The 22,066-nt window shown below is 43.3% G+C and overlaps 2 protein-coding genes across 2 annotated transcripts; one reads left to right on the forward strand and one right to left on the reverse strand.

The window, feature by feature from the left end:
* Window positions 1–1,232: 1,232 nt before the first annotated feature.
* Window positions 1,233–9,040, reverse strand: LOC109882797 (ubiquitin-protein ligase E3A). The gene is made up of 12 exons (XM_020474881.2): window positions 8,715–9,040; window positions 7,929–7,973; window positions 7,161–7,399; window positions 6,309–6,988; window positions 5,622–6,188; window positions 5,305–5,449; window positions 4,907–5,112; window positions 4,508–4,672; window positions 4,175–4,330; window positions 4,003–4,076; window positions 3,657–3,800; window positions 1,233–3,390 (listed from the first exon to the last, which is right to left on the reverse strand). Exons 1-12 carry the CDS (start codon window positions 8,786–8,788, stop codon window positions 3,270–3,272), a joined length of 2,616 nt encoding a protein of 871 aa, XP_020330470.2. The 5' UTR covers window positions 8,789–9,040; the 3' UTR covers window positions 1,233–3,269.
* A 5,598-nt stretch (window positions 9,041–14,638) lies between these two features.
* LOC116354034 (uncharacterized) lies at window positions 14,639–17,013 on the forward strand. Its single transcript, XM_031792952.1, has 3 exons — window positions 14,639–14,908; window positions 15,097–16,473; window positions 16,615–17,013. Exons 1-2 carry the CDS (start codon window positions 14,899–14,901, stop codon window positions 16,020–16,022), a joined length of 936 nt encoding a protein of 311 aa, XP_031648812.1. The 5' UTR covers window positions 14,639–14,898; the 3' UTR covers window positions 16,023–16,473; window positions 16,615–17,013.
* Window positions 17,014–22,066: the final 5,053 nt, after the last annotated feature.

Below are 22,066 nucleotides of genomic sequence, written 5' to 3' on the forward strand. Positions count from 1 at the left end.
ATTGTCATGTTGGAGAGTCATGTCAGAATAAGCCTGCAGGAAGGGTACCACATGAGGGAGGAGGGTGTCTTCCTTGTAACGCACAGCATTGAGATTGCCTGCAATGACAGCAAGCTCAGTCCGATGATGCTGTGACACACCGCACCAGACCATGACAGACCTTCAACCTCCAAATCGATCCCGTTCCAGAGAACAGGCCTTGGTGTAACGCTTTCCTTCGACCATAAACCTGAATCCGACCAGCACCCCTGGTGAGACAAAACCGTGACTCGTCAGTGAAGAGCACTTTTTGCCAGTCCTGTTTGGGTTTGTGCCCATAGGCGACATTGTTGTCTGGTGAGGACCTGCCTTACAACAGGCCTACAAGCTCTCAGTCCAGCCTCTCTCAGCCTATTGCAGACAGTCTGAGCACTGATGCAGGCATTGTGCGTTCCTGGTGTAACTCGGGCAGTTGTTGTTGACATCCTATACCTGTCCCACAGGTGTGATGTTCGGATGTACCGATCCTGTGCAAGTGTTGTTACAAGTGTTCTGCCACTGCGAGGACGATCAGCTGTCCGTCCTGTCTCCCTGTAGTGCTGCTTTAGGCGTCTCACAGTATGGAAATTGCAATTTATTGCCCTGGCCACATCAGCAGTCCTCATGCCTCCTTGCAGCATGCCTAAGGCACTTTCACACATATGAGCAGGGACCCTGGGCATATTTCTTTTGGTGTTTTTCAGAGTCAGTAGAAAGGCCTCTTTAGTATCCTAAGTTTTCATAACTGTGACCTTAATTGCCTACCATCTGTAAGCTGTTAGTGTCTTAACGACCGTTCCATGTTCATTAATGGTTTATGGTTCACTGAACAAGAATGGGAAACAGTGTTAAAACCCTTTACAATGAAGATCTGTGAAGTTATTTGGATTTTTACAATTATCTTTGAAAGACAGGGGTCCTGAAAAAGGGACGTTTCTTTTTTTGCTGAGTTTAGTTATTTGTCCTGCTTGTTTGATAGGCTTAAAGTGATCAAATGTTTTTATTTTGTAATAAATATATCCAAAATTGGTCTGTATTTGAATCCAAAAGATACTGGTAGTTGAATTTTGCTGCTGGTGTGCTTTTGAAATGTCTTGGTCAGTTGAAATGGACATTATCTGAAAATAATTGGATGTTTTTGGCTTACTATCATTTCCACTTAAACTCAGATTGTACTGGACTTGTTAAAACTAAGAAGCTTAAAAACGGTCAAATGAAATGCAAACATATTTATTTGAACTTTCAGTGATATGTTCTCTTTCAGAGGTTGAACAACTCAGCTCTTTTAAGCCAATCGACTGAATGTATGGTGTTGAATAAATGAACATGTCTTGGTTAACTTCACTGGGGTACGAGACAGTAAAAAAGTGGAAGAGTAATTCAGAATCATAAATGACATATACAATCCTCAAAAGTCATACAAATCCATCTGTTCGCATATGTTTAAAATGAACTCTTCACCAAGTACAAGTTGGAAAAAAGCAGTCACTTTTATTTAGCATGTTTTCACAACACTTGATTTTAAGCCTTTTTATCAATTACATTTATTTAAATTTTTTAAAGGTAACAGTTAACTCAAACCAACCTATAAACTGACTGCTTCAATTCCAAGATCAGGGAGAACGTTGTCCATTCTCTGGGCCCTGGAGTCCTTTTAAATGTACAGGCGAGCAGCAACTTCAGCAGTACAAAACAGAGATACAAATGAATGAGGTACAGCAGAAACCCAAAGAAGCAATGGATGAAGGGAAGGCTCAGGGCACAATATCTGAAATGTATTTGTTGGGGCAGGTTCTTCACAAGCAGCCCTGAGCACCGTTGAAAAGTGACATTACTGCGAGCTGGCTGACTGCTTACGCCCCAACTGACTGAAAGACGGCATCAGGATTCAGGATCCATTGACATTCCTAAGCAGTGATTACATCCCTATGGAATTGTCCAGAAACTAAAAGACAAATAAACAAATCAACTGTTTACTGTGCCAGTGCTGAAGGAATTTTCACAGCTAGCTTTTCCAAATCGAAAATTAACCTTTTTTAAAAAAAGGGCTGTCGTAAGTTATTTTCGACAGAGACAAATCTTCTAGATCGCTCCAGGATCACTGGAGAGCAAAGATTTGTCAGTAACACTTGGCAAATGTCTGTAGACATTTAATTTAGTACAAAATGCCTTGATTTTAAAAGGAAGATAAACCTGGGACATATTTGGGGTTGGTCTTCTAGAAGTGTAGACAACCAGAATAAATGCTATTCTGATTATATAAATGTACTGAGGATTACAATATAATACCGGTTAGACAAGGGCAACAAAGGAAGACTTCAGAAAAATACATTTTTGAGAACAATCATGTACTTGTAGCCCAAAAATAATAATAATTCTGAAAATGTCTAAGTGCACTTACAACAGCTCCGACAAAGTTTCAGTCTACTCTCAGTGCTCCAATGGCGAAAATAATGTATGTGTCCCAAATGGCACCCTAATGGGCCCTAGTCAACAGTAGAACACTAGATAGGGAATAGGGTGTCATTCAGGACAGATGCTCAAGGTAAACATTTTCTGAAGATGCTGTCTGAATGAAATTACTTTCCAAGTTCCAAACACTTCCATGAAAAATGGAGTCTGGTTCGATTGGCTAAATAATATGGAAGGTGTGGGTGGGTGGGTGGACATCATATACACATACACACGGTTTCCCTCGTCACATCAGCTTCTGACTACAGCGACGCAACCGAACAATCGCAAAGTAACAGACTGCAATGCATGAATGGATGCAGCCTTTTCTGTCTCACAAATGGTAAAATGTTTCTACATCGTCATTGTCACAATCCAGATTATTAAATAATCCCAGCCTTCCCCTTTCCCAACAAAAAAAGGTGTTATTCCAGTCAAGGATCAAAATAACCGATTTCAACCTTAAAATAAATATTAAGGGGGAAAACAATCCCCTGTACATAAAATAAAATAAGATAAAGGATGCGTTCAGAACACATTCACACGTGGCAATTGAAACGTACTTTAGATCACATGAAGTTCAATGAAGCTGCTCCAAGAGATCGGGACGCTGGCACAGACAAACTCCACTACTAGAGTGCGCTACCTTTAGATTAACCATTGTGTTGATTTTCGGCTTTTCTCATCTCGAATCTTGAACGATTTTGTGTTGGTTGGTCATCTTTCGTTTATTTTTTCTGATATGGGGGAAGGAGGGAGATTGTGAAAAGGAGTCCTCTTTCAGTGTGGCAGCCATAGCCTCAGAGCATTCCAAACCCTTTGGCATAGAGGATGGCTTTGAGCAGTCTCTCTCTCAGCTTCTCCTTGGTGTCGTACTCCGGGAGCAGCAGCACGTTGAAGCAGGTGTGAGATGTGGGTAACCTGCAGAAAGGGGCAGAGGAGAGGGATGGGGTCAAAGGCCATTCCAATTGTTAAGGTCAACAGGCCATTCATTTGGAATGGGATTACCTTGAAGTTCCACTGTAATCTGAAGCCAATTCATCAATTTCCCCTCAACAAAACGCATGCAAAGTACATGGTTATTTTTATTCATTTATATATACACACAGTTGAACACATTTGCTCGTTGCATGTTTCCAACGTGATGGGAGTGAGAAATGTGGGCTGCAGACGGAAGACATCCTCACCTGTCTGTGTCGGGGCCGTTCTTGGCGATGATCATCTTGAGCTTTCCCAGGCCTCCGACAGGGGCTCTGTCTGTGCCCGTGGTGAACTGCAGGAACAGCCTCTTCTGCTCCTCAGCAAACGAGTGCAGCGTCTCCCAGAACTCCCTGGTGGGTCAAGTACAGACAAGGCTTTATATTAGTGTCCTATTCTGGGTTTTTGGTCACTGTCCCTGATGTCAGCAGCAGATCAAACTGATGAATTTCAAAATGGTTAGACTGTCCTTTCTGCAGTCAAGTCCCTTTTGAAGTAATGGTCCATCACCTCCACACACACCTACACACACACACAAATAAAGATATTCCTTACTTAATGATGCGTGAATCTCTGCTGTAGCCGCCATCATATTCTGTCGTTTCTTCAAGTGCTTGAAAGTCTAGGTTCTGTGTGTGATATACACATTATGGAGAGTTAAATCACATTTAAAAACCACAAAAAAATTATAAATACAAATGACTAAATTCTCTTTTCTACAGCTTACCCTGCTTCCACAGATGAGCAGCTCGATTTCCTCCGGCCGGAATAAATATTTCAGCGGGGACTCGTTAGTGACCATGTGAAAACCTCTTCTGAAGGCTTTGAACTGCTTCTCAACACTCTTATTCAGCATGTACTCCGCATACTGAGCTACAAACTCCTGTCGACCACAAGATGAAACAACGGCATGATTCTCTGGACGGAACACTACCTCATACTCTATTCAACCCCACTGGTCAAATAAGCTACATCTAAAATAGAAAAATCCTGATAATTAAAATGTGTAAAAGCATGATTTTGAGTGAAATAATTTTCTCAAAAACTTCTTGAAACTCACTTTTCTGTTCTCGTTGGTGACTGGAATTTGATCACCATTTTCCCTTAAGTCGTACATGAGGGGGTTTCCGAACAGGTCCGTCTGGGATATCTGGAAGGTGATCATCATGTCCTCCTCCACACTACCCTCATACTCTGACAGCTCCTTCAGACTCTGGTACAGAACCTGCACAGAGAACAGGACACAGGGGAGAGCAGACAGAAACACCTTATCAATAACACCATTTCAATGGTATTTATATGTTAAGGTCTAGATTGCCCTGAAAGAAATTGCTAAGTAAAATGTAATGTAACACCATAGGAGTCTACAGCCATGTCGCAGCACAAAGGTTTAAATCCCACTCTGGAGATGAATATCATTAAGCTAATTGTATTAATAAACAGGACTTCAAATACTAACCGGATTGGAGTCTGCGAGGTCCCGGAAGGTTCCTTTCTTGCCCATGAGCTTTCTGTAGACCACCATGGGGAAGTGAACGTCCAGGATGCAGTTGTTGTAAATGGCCAGGCCAAGGACGATGCCGATCAGCGTGAACTGACCCTCGTTTTCAAATGACGACGGGTTGAACCAGAACATCTTGGTGCGCTCGTCGTACGCAAACATTCCTGAGGAGAAGGAAGCCGTGTTAAGGACAAGGAACAACCTTTACAATATACAACACAAACCAACCACATCCACTGCAGTAACGACGAGGACCTTTATAAAACACAACAGCAACACAAATCAACCACATCCAATCCCAGTCTCACAGTGACGGGTCAGCAACGTATCGACCGACTGACGACTTGGTTTCTCACCAATATCTGGGTTGAAGATCTCCTCCACGACAAGCTGAAAGAACTCTTTGGAAACCCCTCCTTCATCTACACCTTGTTCTCCTTCAAACTCCACATACAGCTGCTTCTTCAAGTCTGCAGGATTCTCCATGGCGATCATCTCAAGCTAACAGGAAAAATAGAAGTAAAATAATGATCTAATACTAGTGTGAGGAATAGTGGACACTCTCTCCAGTCAGTACAAACACCACTCCAATGCTTTTAAATTCTTGAGGGGGAGTAGATGAAACAAGTACACACTTCGGGGTGGTAGAAACTAAACAGGGCCTTGGACTTACCCTGACGAGGGCATCATCGATGATGTGGTCTCGGCGTACTTTAAGCCTCAGGTAGGGGTTGAGCTGTTGTCCCTGCACCAGGCTGTAGAGTACTGTGATGCGTCGCTCGCTGTACATGCGGATGCGGTTGTCGTAGTACAGGCCCAGGTTCTTGGTCACGGCGTTGAGGATGAACGGACACGTCATGAAGGAGAACTTGTTCTCCGTCTCCACTTTAAAGAATGTGTAGTCCTTGTCCATCTCTAGGACTTCATTCAGGGGCTCGTTGACAAACTCCTCAAAGGGGATGAGGGGCCGCCGGCTGTCGGAAGTCCGGATGGTAAGCTCAGTCTCCAGGGGGTCCACCCGGGGGCCCTTCTTGTTTCTCCTCTCCTCCCCCAGCAGCTCCTGCAGTGTCAACTCGCTGGACTCAGGGATGGGCTCCTCGTCCTCCTCTTCGTTGTGCTCCGTGTCCACCTCCCCTCCCATGACATTTGCATAGTAGACAATCTTCAAGCACTTGGTGGCTGCCACCACTGCATCGTCGTCGTTCACCAGGTTGCGGCTGTTGAACTCATTGCTGACCACCTTAGTAATTAAAATAACAATACATTTAATATGTATAGTGCTTTTCATTACAGAGGAATCTCATAGCTCTATGTAGGCTGAAAAAAAACAAAAGACAAAATACCAAGAGAATCTAGCTACCTTGTAGGTGATGAGCTGCTGGAAGGTCTCCATTATGCGGTGGATCTGCTCAGCACTGTAGTGAGACCACAGGCGGGCCAGCTTGGCCAGCGCGGGTAGGGGCAGCTTGCTCATGGCCCTGCAGAACTGGGGCAGGGCGATCTCCAGGTAGTCTGGGCTATGGAGGTTACTGTTCTCCATCACCACCACAAACAAGTTCAGGTAGTTGGGGTCCCGGGAGTAGACGTTGTGGTACGTCAGGTCACATTCCACGTTGGGCGACAGGTAGACCAGTGCGTTGAGGAAGGCAGTTTCGATATTACCGTTGGACAGCAGTCTCTGGTAGACCCTCCTGACAGCGTCGATGTCCACAGAAACCTCATCAGGACCCAGCTTCCCCACATCATTGTCCCCTGATGCAGCGCCGTCTAACCGGGAAGAGGAACCGGGTGAGTCCTCCTCCATAGCAGCAGCGGAGCAGGCGGCCGCTTCCTCCTCGTCCTCGTCTTTGTCCTCGTCCTTGCTCTGGAGGGACTTCAGCTCCTCCTTGGTGGGTGGTTTGGACCGGCGGAAGCTCTGCACCAGGCCCTCTGCGCTGGAGAACACCCTTCCTATGACCCGGATCAGAGGGGAGTAGTCCTCCTTCTCTCCACAGATGTGTAGGATCTCATACACTTTCTCCTCTGTTAGGTAATTCACATCTGGAAAACATCAATGTAATACAGTTAATTAAGCAGCATATGTAATATCCAGTTATGGCTAAAAAGTTTACAGTTTCAGTTAAGATCAACAGCCTGAATCTGAAATTCTGCACTACAATTGAAACACTCCGAAAAGTATTGATGCACGAATGAGTCACTTATGCCAACACACCTTTGAAGTCGTCCCTTACACAATGGTTCATTGTGGTGCCTTTCTTGGAAGGGTGTGGGTCGCACAGTTTGGCATTGATCTTGTACAGCTCCAGGGCCTTGACGGCGGCTGCGTTGTTGTCCAAGCGGTGGGAGCCCCTGGACGAGGAGCACCACGCGTTCGAGCAGGAGTCATTCCCACAGCCCTCTGTTAACTGGTGGTAGTAGCGCTCTATTAGATGCTTGGCGGCTGCTCGCTTCCTGAATTGGAGGCCGTTCAGATTGGAAGCATGGAGAGTTATGAAACTGGCTGCGAGTCTCAATCAAAACAGCACTGAAATCAGTCTTATCAACATCCAAAGTGGTAAACATAAAAAAAACACTAAAAAAACAAAAGGAACTTAATGTCATTTATAAATATCAATGTGGTCTTCATTGGAAATTAGATAAGCCGCTAAACATTTAAGAACTAAAACATTCATTTTCATTGGGAACTTGTGGACTCAGCATCCACTGTGTGCCTGCTGCAGTAGCAGACCATGCAGGAGGGATGGTGTGTGGAAGCCAGAGGAAAATTATTAATATGAAGGTGCATAGATGGTGACACTTTGACAAAATGACTGTGGACATTCATTGGTTAGTGAAAGGAGGGAGATATTAAATATTAGCTTTCCATAGATAGTCAATTAACATGTTCTGAGGTAGGTGACTAAATTAACGTACTGTACTGTAGCTAGCTACTGTATGTTAATCACTGAATGACATGACTGACAACTTAAAATAAACTTACATTCGGCTTGCTTCCGTGTTTTCTATGTCAGACTCCTCTTGTATTCTAAACAAACAAATACATCAATAGCTTAGGTCAGGAATATGTAGCTAAATCTGTTGACAGAACCATCTAGCCTACCTACTACAGCTAGCTACAGCAGAGAAATTAACTTACTTATCTAGCGAGTGAAACGATTTTTACTAGTGTAGCGTTAGCTAACTAGCTAGTTAAGACAGCCACAACAACTAACAGTAAGTGGACGCTAGTTAATCTTATGTTAATGTAAACAAATTTCTGACTGATGATGAAATGTCTACAGGAACAGCGAATATAAATCTGCCAAGACCGATACAAGTAGCTAACGTTGGCCAGCTAGCTAACGCAGACAGAGTGATGACCGTGCAGCTTGCTTGCTAAGTAGCTAGTCGTTCAGGCGATAATGTTTTAGGTAACATGGTTACAATTCAGCAATACATCGTCGTAACTGTACGTTAACGTGAAATCAGAACAGCAAACAAACTAGCTACCTAAAAGTTATGTTAATAACTAGCTAAGTAGCATTGCTAGTTAGCCAACTAGCGGTTGCTAAATTGACTTTTCAGACCTAGCCTAGCTGGAGGGCAACATTAACTAGCTGCCTACATACCTGGAAATCTGCAGGAATTTTGCACTTTTACTTCATTTTACATGCAAGTTACATAGCTAGCTAGCCAGAAACCATACGTTGGGAATCATTTTATTGCTACGATACAGAAACATGCACCCTTCCCCAAACCACGACACTCTATTTATCTCCATGCCGACCTGTCGTATCCTCCTGCAGGGGATGTCTCGGCCTGTGGTAGCGCACACTCACAATCCCTCTCTTCGGAATTCATACGAGACGTTCTCCCGCAGTTGCCCGTGATCCTGTGTAACTGTATGAATTAACACTTTCTCCACAGTTTGGATAAATGTTCAACAAATCGTTATGTTACTGCTCAAGGCTCTTGACGGTGATGGGCGATTTTATTGAATAAGGAACTTCATTTAAGGCCTATTTCATGCTCTAGTCTCTGTTTGGTGTTTACAGCCATCTTGACTTCAACAACCCGACCAGGGGACACGTCCCAGAATGCAATGTTGCGGTAGGAATATTTTGTTCAAAAGCCCTTTCCCTCACTTTTGAGCTCAGTTCAGTCATTGAGCTACTGCAAAAAACAGTGAAGCCTTTGTATGTCTGTTACAAACGCCTCCAAAATACATAGCTATCCCTATTAAAATTGTGGCTATCAAGTGTTCCTTGAGTCAGGCAAATGGGGTTCTGCCACTGTTCACTACACCGGTGTCAGAAGTGGGATACATGTACCATCGTTTTATTTCTTAAACGCTGGGGGGGACCCCTTTAGCTATATAATATTTTTGTTTAATTATTTGATAAAATATTGAATTGGCCTTTACTACTATAGCCTATAGAAACGCAATGAATAACACATGCATAAATGGCAACAAAAAAAAAATCATAATGAATAAGGTTTTGAAGTGTCTGTCCTATAGAGATATAAGAAAACTCCCGGGTATAACCAGTGATGTTGAGACTCGTGCCCTTCCACAAATCCAGTTTCTTTTTTATTTCCATATTATTGTTACATTGATACAGCCAGGCCTAATTCCATACATTACCACTGTAAATTATCTGTACTTTCTCAAGTAGGCCTAAATGACATGCAATTAAAGATGTCATCCATAACATTTGTTCTCTAAGGGAATTGATCATCACGTTTACAGGAGTCACACTATATATTATCACATGTTCATAGTTGGGCCAAATGTAAATAGTCTTCATTTCTGGAATGAGGTCTTGCAAAGGGACATGGATCTTGAAAAGATTAAGAAACATAAAACACAAGATGTTAGTTGTTGATTTGACCTGTGATGATTACTGTAATTACAATGACGATATTAATGAATGCTTAAACCTACTGGAACCTACTTTTGCCTGAGATGAGCCCCATCATGTAAGAAAACACCATACAAGGGCAGTTGCGGCATAAAGACAGTAACCCCTGGAAAGAAAATAATGATTTAAAAGTGACCTGTCTGCTTCAGAGATACGCTGCAGTTCTGACTTTAAATAGCTACATTATGGCAGATATCTCCCCAACACTAGACAAGAAGATATTTCATTAACACTGAACAAAAACAGAAACGCAACATATAGTGTAGGTCCAATGTTTCATGAGCTGAAATAAAAGATCCCATAAATGTTCCACATGCACAAAAAGCTTATTTCTCTCAGATTTTGTGCACACATTTGTTGACATCCCAGTTAGTGAGCATTTCTCCATTGCCAAGATAATCCATCCACCTGACAGGTGTGGCATGTCAAGAAGCTGATTAAAAAGCTTGATCATTACACAGACCTTGTGCCGGGGACAATAAAACACCACTTTAAAATGTGCAGTTTTATCACATAACACAATGCCCCAGATGTCTCAAGTTTTGAGGGAGTGTGTAATTGTCATGCTGACTGCATGAATGTCCACCAGAGCTGTTGCCAAAGAGTTGAATGTTCATTTCTCTACCAAAAGCCGCCTCAAATGTTGTTTTAGAGAATTTGGCAGTACGTCCAACTGGCCTACGTGTAACCACACAAGCCCAGAACCTCCACATCCGGCTTCTTCACCTGCGGGATCGTCTGAAACCAGCCACCCAGGCAGCTGAGGAAACTGTGGGTTTGCACAACCAAAGAATTTCTCAGGGAAGCTCATCTGCGTGCTCGTCGTCCTCACCAGGGTCTTGGCCTTACTGCAGTTCAGCGTCGTAAACGACTTCAGTGGGCAAATGCTTACCTTCAATGGCCACTCTGTTCACAGTGTGAATAGAGTGCCCCATGGTGGCGGTGGGGTTATGGTATGGGCAGGCATAAGCTATGGACAACGAACACAATTGCATTTTATCGATGGCAATTTTAATGCACAAATATATCGTGAGGAGATCCTGAGGCCCATTTTGTGCCGTTCATCCACCGCCATCATGTTTCAGCATAATGTACTGCCCCATTTCGCAAGGATCTGGACACAATTCCTGGAAGCTGAAAATGGCCCAATACTTCCATGGCCTGCATACTCACCAGACATGTCACACATTGAGCATGTTTGGGGGGGCTGGATCAACATGTACAACAGCATGTTCCAGTTCCCGCAAATATCCAGCAACTTCGCACAGAGGAGAGGGACAACATTCCACAGACCACAATCAACAGCCTAATCAACTCTATGTGAAGGAGATGTGTCACGCTACATGAGGCAAATGGTGGCCACACCAGATTTGGACTGGTTTTCTGATCCACGCCCCTACCTCTTTTTTTTAATGGTATCTGTGACCAACCATCCATAGATGATTGTTTAATGAATTTATTTCAATTGACTTATTTCCTTATATGATCTGGAAATCAGTAAAAATCTTTGAAATTGTTGCACGTTACGTTTATATTCTTGTTCAGTATAGTAGTTGCTGATGTATGGTTACTTTTTATCATACCATGGCAGCGTTTAGAATCCAAGCTAGACAGTCACCATTTCTGGCCTGTAAAAAAAGGAGAGGAAAAATGAATACCGTACATCAAATAGAGAAATACTGTATTCAAAATGATGATTCATTGATACCATACCACAGGATCTATGTCCAACTTCTGCCTAATATTTCTGACTGCTGCATCATTGCTGAGGACAGTCCAGTAGTCCCTGGCTCTCATGGAACAGACAGTCCACTGTGTCAAACTTCTGCCTAATATTTCTGACTGCTGCATCATTGCGAGGACAGTCCAGTAGTCCCTGGCTCTCATGGAACAGACAGTCCACTGTGTCAAACTTCTGCCTAATATTTCTGACTGCTGCATCATTGCGAGGACAGTCCAGTAGTCCCTGGCTCTCATGGAACAGACAGTCCACTGTGAGTATTACATCACTTCTGGTCACTAGTCTGCTGCTGTCAGGTACAGTGTAGTCTGGGTTGAAGGTGTGATGCAGCACTACCAGAATGACATCTTTACCCACTGTCAAGAAAGAGAATGTGGGAATACTTCAAAATTAACCTATAAGCCTCTCAAATAAACAATGTAGTCATGTCATTCATGCCTTTGGTACATTTTGAGTAAATCTGGTGTGGAAAGAGAATATCTAGTATAGAGGGAAATAACATTGCTTGGGAAGTCATATTTGGGATGAGTTACTGTACTTGGAATCTGTTGCAGTGCTGCTTCAATATCAGTCCCGGCGCGAGAGACGATGGGACAGAAAGCCATGATGACATCACTCTCCTCTGGAGACTTGACTTCCGTAAAACATCTTGTGGTGTTGTTGAGTCGTCTCATAAACTGAATATGAGAATCCAAAGTATTGCCAGTCTCAACTGTGTAGTACTTCATCTTGTGTGCCACTGATTTAAGGTCAGAAAGGTCATTGAGAAATGTTAATGTTTTTGTTAATTGGCACAATGGATAGTTGGTTCATAGTTCAGCCAGCTATAACAGCATTGTAGGTTTAACCATTTACTTTATAGTGCACCCCTTCATCAAAATATGACATTATACATAAGAGTCCTGTTGAAAATTACCTCTGTGTTCCAACATGGATCTATAGAAAGTGAAAGAACAGACAAAGGGGTTTATTAGTCTAGATAGATACATTCAGGATAGGAGAACTACAACCAGTGTGCAAACCATGAAGATAAAATATATTTCTCTACAGTGTAAACTGTGTACAGCAGCATGAGGCTATATCACCTCATTCTAAACGTGCACTTTTTTGCTCTAGTCTTTCACAGTATCCGGCTCTAGAGTACTTCACCACCTCAGTCCTTCCACTGGACCACATGATTTCTTGGAATTAGAAAGTGATAGTAATGTGTTATTGTAAATGTACTTACTGCCTCTGTTCTATTCTACATTCATAGAATTACTCACCTAAAAAACATTCCATTCAATTCTGCACTACCAGTTTCCACTTAACCAAGTGTACCGTTTTATTCCTGTTGTAAACATAGAATATTAAATGATCACAAAACCTTTCACGACACCCACCCAACTGTAAATAATAGTTATGGTGTTCATATTGAACATGAATTTGAAATGAAATGAGGAAAGTAGACTTACTCTGCAGCTGTAGGATTATTTTCTATCGACTGTATTGCAGTTGTGGTTTGAAGTGATCTGTTTTAATAGCTAAGAGAAAGTGAAACTAAACAGCATGAGATAATAAGGGGAGGTGGCCATTTTTTCATAAAGTCACAAATGCTGAGTTTACACAGGCAGATGCATTCAGATTTTTTTCCACTAATTGGTCTTTTGACCAATCACATCAGATCTTTTTCAGAGCTGATCGGAAAAAAAGATCAGAATTGGGCTGCCTGTGTGAATGCAACCATCTAGGCAATCTACAGTTCAGACAACAAAGTGGACACCACTGATTTGGTCAACAGCTGAGAAATGGGGCTGGAAAAATGGAACCACACTCACATTTATAGACAGACCTATGGATGCACCACCATCCATGATATAGAAATGATAGTTTTAGACATGGTTTAAGGCTATACAGTGTTTGTTTACAATTACACATTTAAAAACAATGGAATAAAACAAGCTTATATTTTGGGTTCTGATGGGGTTGACAGTTGAAGTAATCTCATAGTGCAATTAGAATTTATAGTCTTTAAGAATCAATGGGTGTATATATAATTAATTCAAAAGTCAAAAAATGTATGTACCAATAGCAGATTGCCACTTTAATATAAGGTAAATAACAGTAGTTAGACCAAGCACGATTTCAATTTGTTTGCTCGCCTCAATTTCTTAAAAATCTGTCCTCTCGTCCCCTTTACCTGCACTGATTGGAAAAACTTGACAGGTGAAACAACATGGTGGAAGCTCATCTTTAGTCCATTGACTTATGTATCCCCGCACATTGACTTATGTATCCCTGCGCATTGACTTATGTATCCCCGTACATTGACTTATGTATCCCCGTACATTGACTTATGTATCCCCGTACATTGACTTATGTATCCCCGTACATTGACTTATGTATCCCCGTACATTGACTTATGTATCCCCGTACATTGACTTATGTATCCCCGTACATTGACTTATGTATCCCCGTACATTGACTTATGTATCCCCGTACATTGACTCGGTACCGGCAGTGGTGGAAAAGGTACCCAATTGTCATACTTGAGTAAAAGTAAAGAATAGAAAACGACTTTAAAATGTAAAAGTGTTAGACAGTGTTATGCATGAAAAGCCGAGGAGGCCAGCCGTTTCTGAGATACTGGAACCGGGGTGCCTGGCACCTACGGTCAGACCACGCTCAAAGTCGCTTAGGTCACTCGTACTTTTTGATTACAGTTTTTCCCAATTGTTTACACACTAAAAGTGGAACTTGAAACGCAATCACCGAAACCTGAAACTCATGTACCAAATCCCTAAACCAAGTCTGCAAAATTGCAAACACAATTCCTGCTTTTCAATTCTATATCACACTTTTTGCAAAACACTACACACAGTTCTCTACATTAGGCACAGCATTCAACATTTAAATCTCTTTAGTCCTTTTTGAAAGCAACGCCAATCACAATGCCAAGCTCTATACACCAATTGGCAACACCCACTCCTCACAGGTGTAAACACTAGTTGCTGAATTGTTCACTTAGAAATCAGAGCTTTAGCACTATAAAAGGCCACAGATGAGCTCTCCTGTTTTGGAGGAAAATGGAAGTCAATGGTGAAGCAAGAGCTAGAGCTAGAGGTGAGAGTAAGGAGAGGAAGAGGATGAGGAGGACGAAGAGGATGAGGAGGATGGGGAGGAAGAGGAAGCACAGTTGTCGCAGATGAGCTCAGGGCCACATTGGTTGACCATGTGCTCAACCATTGATTGAGTATGAGGGAGGCTGGGCAGAGTTCAGCCCAACCTGAGCCGCTACATGGTTGCATCTATCATTCGTACATTCAGAAATGACAACCGGTAAGTTACCTACCCTCTACACTATGCTCTTTATGTATGTATATTGTAGTATACTGCAGTCTGACATATCAGTAGGCCTCTGTTACTCAGTGATTGTTGGCCAATGTTACAGTAATGTAATTTCATATTGAAAGAAAATACATTATTTTAGCTTACTGTAACCTATCATATTTGTGGATCTTCTGCAGAACTGAGACGGTCAGGCCATGGTGGAAGACACCGGCTGTTCACACCAGAACAGAGATGGTCAGGCCATGGTGGGAGACACCAGCTGTTCACACCAGAACAGAGACGGTCAGGCCATGGTGGGAGACACCAGCTGTTCACACCAGAACTGAGACCGTCAGGCCATGGTGGAAGACACTGGCTGTTCACACCAGAACTGAGACGGTCAGGCCATGGTGGAAGACACTGGCTGTTCACACTAGAACTGAGACGGTCAGACCATGGTGGAAGACACCGGCTGTCCACACCAGAACAGAGACGGTCAGACCATGGTGGAAGACACCGGCTGTCCACACCAGAACAGAGACGGTCAGGCCATGGTGGAAGACACCGGCTGTCCACACCAGAACAGAGACGGTCAGGCCATGGTGGAAGACACCGGCTGTTCACACCAGAACAGAGACGGTCAGGCCATGGTGGAAGACACCGGCTGTTCACACCAGAACAGAGACGGTCAGGCCATGGTGGAAGACACCGGCTGTTCACACCAGAACAGAGACGGTCAGGCCATGGTGGAAGACACCGGCTGTTCACACCAGAACAGAGACGGTCAGGCCATGGTGGAAGACACCGGCTGTTCACACCAGAACAGAGACGGTCAGGCCATGGTGGAAGACACCGGCTGTTCACACCAGAACAGAGACGGTCAGGCCATGGTGGAAGACACCGGCTGTTCACACCAGAACAGTATATCTCTATTGAGAACATGGTGGTAGCAAACAGTACCATTAGACTACGAAAAATCCAGAACCACATAATTGCAGACAACACAATATTCAATAACATTCACCAGGTGGGCTTGTCTACATTGGACCGTGTATTACAGCACAACCGAATCTGGATGAAACCGGTGTACCGAGTGCCATTTCAGCAAAACTCAGAGGGTTAAAGAACAGTGCTATGAAAATGTGCTACTAAGTACTATACAGTGAATTTACTACCATATCAGCACTGTATAGACACATCACAGTACTGTAATCCAGTGTATTGTGCCTCACCATATTGACTGCTCTAGGTCTATGTCACATATTGTCTTGTCTGTTTCAGAGAGTCTTGTAGCTGGATGCCGCTGCAATTCAGCATGTTTATAGATACATTGAGGCTGGCTTCAACCTAGCCAAAAGAAGGGGATGGAACATCATTGGCCACCGTGCCATTGTGAATGTCCCTGGACAGCGTGGAGGGAATATCACCATGTGCGCAGCTGTTAGCCAGCGAGGCATCCTCCATCACCATGCCAACCTTGGTCCCTACAACACCGTCCTTCTCATCACATTCCTGGACACACTACATGGCTTCCTCATTCCAGCTGAGCAGAGGGGTGGACCAGAGCAGCCCAGGTATGTTGTCATCTGGGACACCGTGAGTTTCCACCAGGCTGCTCTGGTCCACAACTGGTTCATCGACCACCCAGAATGTATTGTTCTATACCTCCCATCATATTCCCCATTACTAAACCCTATTGAATGTTTTTTTCCCAGCATGGCGATGGAAGGTGTATGATCGCTATCCCCTCGCACACATGCCTTTTCTGCAGGCAATGGAGGATGCATGTTGTGAAGTTGATGTGGAGGCTTTCGGCGGCTGGATCCGTCACTCCAGAAGATTATTTCCCCGTTGTTTAGCCAGGGAGAACATGGCTTGTGATGTGGATGAGGTGCTGTGACCAGACCAAAATAGGAGGCAGGATGCAACCAAATGTATTTTCTTACATTTTGCATGTGCTTTTGAAATAATGAGCCACTTTCATTTTTGTACAGAAAATCCTTTATCTTACTGAATGTTTTGCCTGCTTTTCTCCTGTTGGGTATGGAAAGTGTTACATACAAAACACAAGTGTTCAAAAATACTGCATTTTGGAAATAAATGAATGTTTTTGTTACTGTATTGCATTTGTTTATGTATATTTGAGTAGGTATACTGTAACAATCTTCCACAACCGGCTACAGTGTAACACCTTAAATGCAAAAGGCATAAACCTACTGATAGGATATACTTAGTGTTTTGTTTTGAGCACATCAGTGTGTTGGTTGGTAGACAGATCCCAACAAACTATTTTGGAAAGAAATTAAGCTGTTTTGAATGCCGTATTTGCTTTTGCTAGAGATTTGGAGTTTTGCGTTTTGTGTTTTGGGGAAATGGCCCAAAGATTCAAACGTTTTCTGCCCTTGAATTGGGTTCCCATGCAAAACTAGACAGATAACTAAGTCTTCAATAAAACTCCCAAGGCTTGACTATTCTTGAATATATTGTGAAACTGCAAAATGCAGAATAATATACTTCAGTATTCAATTCCCATCAACATACCGTAGCTGTACATTATACAGTAAGTTGCATAAATACAAAGCAAGTGCCATGGTCCCATGTATCTGGTATGATACCAAACCAGATAGCCAATTACCATATGAGCAGCAACTAGCCAACCCCTTTCATTACACTAATGTGCAAACACCGCTGCACAATAAAGCATATTACACTAGAAACAGTAACAAAACTACAGTATTGTATGTTTAACAATTTGTTTATGACACACGAGCAACCTAATACAGCTGACGGCATACATGAAAGGCAGTAAATGCAACCAACTAACATTGATAAGTAAGCAATTCTATCAATAAGATTATCATCACTAGCTTTAGCTGCTTCTCTGCGTGCAGAACGACAACTCTACTTGTTTCCGTAGTCTAATTACCAGAAAGTTCCCCTAGGGGGCGATAAACACCATGGAACACAATGAAAAGCCATTTTAACCACCGTAATTAAAATAATCTGTTACTGTCTAAATTGATGGCAGCACAAAACGTGTGTAAACAATGGTGGAAAACTTTTTAAACTCCAGTCCTTGGGCTGACCTGGCTTTGCTCAGACTGTATGTATGACTTTGCTCAATGTATCACTTGTATCACACACTCAAGACATGACGCAGACACGAGGCGGATGATTCGGTTCTCAGAATATTTCATAACAAAAGGGGCAGGTCAAAGGCAGGCATAGGTTCGTAGTCCAAGGCAGAGTCAAAAAGGGACACAGTGGCAGGCAGGTAGGTCTTAAACAGGAAGACTAGAAAACATGCTGGTAAGACCTGACAAAACAAGATGAACTGGCAACAAACAGAAAACACAGGTATAAATACACAGGGGATAATGGGGAAAAAATAGGAGACACCTGGTGGGGAGTGGGGACAAGGACAAGGCAGGTGAAACAGATCCGGTTGTGACACAATGACTGTATCTATGACTTGGTTTTACTCAATGACTATTTATTACTTGGCTTTCCTCAATGACTAGATGATTTGGCTTTGCTCAATGACTGTATATATGACTCGGCTTTGCTCAATGACTGTATATGACTCGGCTTTGCTCAATGACTACCTACCAAAGGTTCCACTGTGATATATTATTGAAGATGCCCAATCTTCAGAGATAACAATAGAACACGAAGACAAAGATACTGGTGTCTATCTGTGGCCATGCTTTTCCCTAAATGATTATGACAAGTCCAGCTCCAGAATAGCCTAATCTTTTGAATACGGTGTAGTAAAAAAACAGCAACAACAGATAACATTAGCTAGCTACGGTTAGCAAGATAACTAGCTAAGGTTAGCGTGCTAGCTAGGTAGCTACACTAACAGCTGTCAGTTCCCTATTTGTTGATGTTTGTCCACTCCACATGGAAAAATCACCAGTCACCACATTTCTTCCCACCCACAATTCGTGAATATGTAAGCCTGTAAATTGTCTGGTCATATTTCGGAGGTGGATCCAAAACAAGAATTTCCCTCAGTAGGCAGGAATTACGTCGAAATGAGGGCAGCATTGTCCTCTGGTGGGTCCTTTAATATAAGGTCAAGTACAGGTAGGCCAAAATAAAGGAAACACCAACATAAAGTGTCTTAACAGGGCGCTGGGACACCACAAGCCAGCAGAACCATTTCATTGTGCCTTGGCATAGACTGTACAAGTGTTTGGAACTCTTTCGGAGGAATGCAACACCATTTTTGGAGAGGAATTCCATGATTTGGTGTTTTGTTGATGGAACACTGCTCAAGCGCCACTCCAGAATCTCCCATAAGTGCCCAATTGGGTTGAGCCTGGTGACTGAGACCGACACAAATACCCCTTAAACCCACTATAATCCTTTGAGACCTCTCTTTCAAAGCAATATATATATGTATATAATGAAGAGATGTTCTTGTCTCCGCCCTAACAATGGGAGTCGATGTCCCAAAGGTGAGAAGGCAGGAGGTCTGCTTAATAAACAGAATGTAGTATTCCCACATGGGATTGGACCCTTTCACTTCGCCTCTTCCTCTCTGTTCAAAGTCACTGAGATCTCTTCTTCTATCCATGGTAGCCAAAACAATGGGCAACTGGGCATTTCTACACATGACCCTAAGCATGATGGATTGTTAATTGCTTAATTAACTAAGAAACCACACCTGTGTGGAAGCACCTGCTTTTAATATACTTTGTATCCATCGTTTACTCAAGTGTTTCCTTTATTTTGAGAGTTACATGCACATAACAGTTCATACAAGACTATCACTCAGTTGTTGGTGATCCTGTGTATCAGACATCTGTATGAATGCACACTTCCTACTCAGGTTGGATAACATTTCAGCAAAATGGTAGGTTCCTGCTGAACACTTATTGAACAAGGAACTTCATTTCAACGGCAATTCCTCCACATATTCATCATCACCAAACCAAATCGCTTTGTGCACTTGTCATGCTGAAACAGGAAAGGGCCTTCCCCAAACTGTTGCCACAAAGTACAGAATCGTCTAGAATATCATTGTATGCTGTAGCATTAAGATTTCCCTTCACTGGAACTAGGGGGCGACCCATGAAAAACAGCCCCAGACCATTATTCCTCCTCCACCAAACTTTACAGTGGGGGCAGGTAGCTTTCTCCTGGCATCCGCCATACCCAGATTAGTCCGTCGGACTACCAGATGGTGAAGCATGATTCATCACTCCAGAGAACGCCTTTCCACTGCTCCAGAGTCCAAATGGCAGTGAGCTTTACACCACTCCAGCTGACGCTTGGCATTGCGCATTGTGCTCTTAGGCTTCTGTGTGGCTGTTCGGTCATTGAAACCCATTTCATGGAGCTCCCAACAAACAGTTATTGTGTTGCTTCCAGAGTCAGTTTGAAATTCAGTAGTGAGTGTTGCAACCGAGGACAGAGGGGTTTTTACGCGCTACAGGCTTCAGCCCTTGGCAGTCCCATTCTGTGAGCTTGTGTGGCCTACCTCTTCAAGGCTGAGGCGTTGTTCCTCCTGGATGTTTCCACTTCACAATAACTGCACTTACAGTTGACCAGGGCAGAAATTTGACGAATTGATTTGTTGGAAAGGTGGCATCCTATGATGGTGCCATGTTGAAAGTCACTGAGGTCTTCAGTAAGGCCAATCTACAGCCAATGTTCTCCCATGGAGATTGCATGGCTGTGTGCTTGATTTTATACACCTGTCAGCAAAGGGAGTGGCTGAAATAGCCGAATCCACTCACTTGAAAGGGTGTCCACATACTTTTGTATATATAGTGAATGTTGACACTGGTATTGTGCTTGTATTATGCTGAAAATGAGGTTGATAAGTGGTGGAGTTGCCCTTTAAGGATTTTATTGAATAAGGAACTTAATTTAAGGCCTATTTCATGCTCTCTTCTCCATTGTGTGTTTACAGCCACCTTGACTTCAACAATCCGACCAGGGGTCACGTCTCAGAATGCAATGTTTTGTTCAAATGCCTTTTCCCTCACCGTGTGTAACTCTGTGTTGTTTGTGTCGCACTGCTTTGCTTTATCTTGGCCAGGTCGCAGTTGTAAATGAGAACTTGTTCTCAACTGGCCAACCTTGTTAAATAAAGGTGAAAATAAATGTTAGTTTAGCTTAGCTCAGCTTAGTCATCGAACTATTGGAAAAAGTCAAGCCTTTGTATGCCTGTTCCAAACTCCTCGAAAAGAGAAAGCTATCCCTATTGAGTTTGTGGCTAGCAAGTTTTTCTTGCGTCAAGCAACCCAGGTTACCCCCGACTGTTTGCTACACTGGTGTCAGAAGTATGATGTATGTGTAAACTAGCAGTGATGTTGAGATGCATCCCCTTCCACAGATCCTGTTTCTTCTTCTTTCGGAACCAATACACGCAGTCAGTCAGGAAAGCTAAGGCCAGCTTCTTCAGGCAGAAGTTTGCATCCTGTAGCTCCAACTCCAAAAAGTTCTGGGACACCGTGAAGTCCATGGAGAACAAGAGCACCTCCTCCCAGCTGCCCACTGCACTGAGGCTAGGTAACACGGTCACCACTGATAAATCCATGATTATCGAAAACTTCAATAAGCATTTCTCAACGGCTGGCCATGCCTTCCGCCTGACTACTTCAACCTCGGCCAACAGCTCCGCCCCCCCCCCGCAGCTCCTCGCCCAAGCCTCTCCAGGTTCTCCTTTAACCAAATCCAGATAGCAGATGTTCTGAAAGAGCTGCAAAACCTGGAACCGTACAAATCAGCTGGGCTTGACAATCTGGACCCTCTATTTCTGAAACTATCTGCCACCATTGTCGCAACCCCTATTACCAGCCTGTTCAACCTCTCTTTCATATCGTCTGAGATCCCCAAGGATTGGAAAGCTGCCGCAGTCATCCCCCTCTTCTGAGGGGGAGACACCCTGGACCCAAACTGTTACAGACCTATATCCATCCTGCCCTGCCTATCTAAGGTCTTCGAAAGCCAAGTCAACAAACAGGTCACTGACCATCTCGAATCCCACCGCACCTTCTCCGCTGTGCAATCTGGTTTCCGAGCCGGTCATGGGTGCACCTCAGCCACACTCAAGGTACTCAACGATATCATAACCGCCATCGATAAAAGACAGTACTGTGCAGCCGTCTTCATTGACCTTGCCAAGGCTTTCGACTCTGTCAATCCCCATAT

Source organism: Oncorhynchus kisutch, linkage group LG16 (assembly GCF_002021735.2).
Source record: "Oncorhynchus kisutch isolate 150728-3 linkage group LG16, Okis_V2, whole genome shotgun sequence".
Taxonomy (NCBI): domain Eukaryota; kingdom Metazoa; phylum Chordata; class Actinopteri; order Salmoniformes; family Salmonidae; genus Oncorhynchus; species Oncorhynchus kisutch.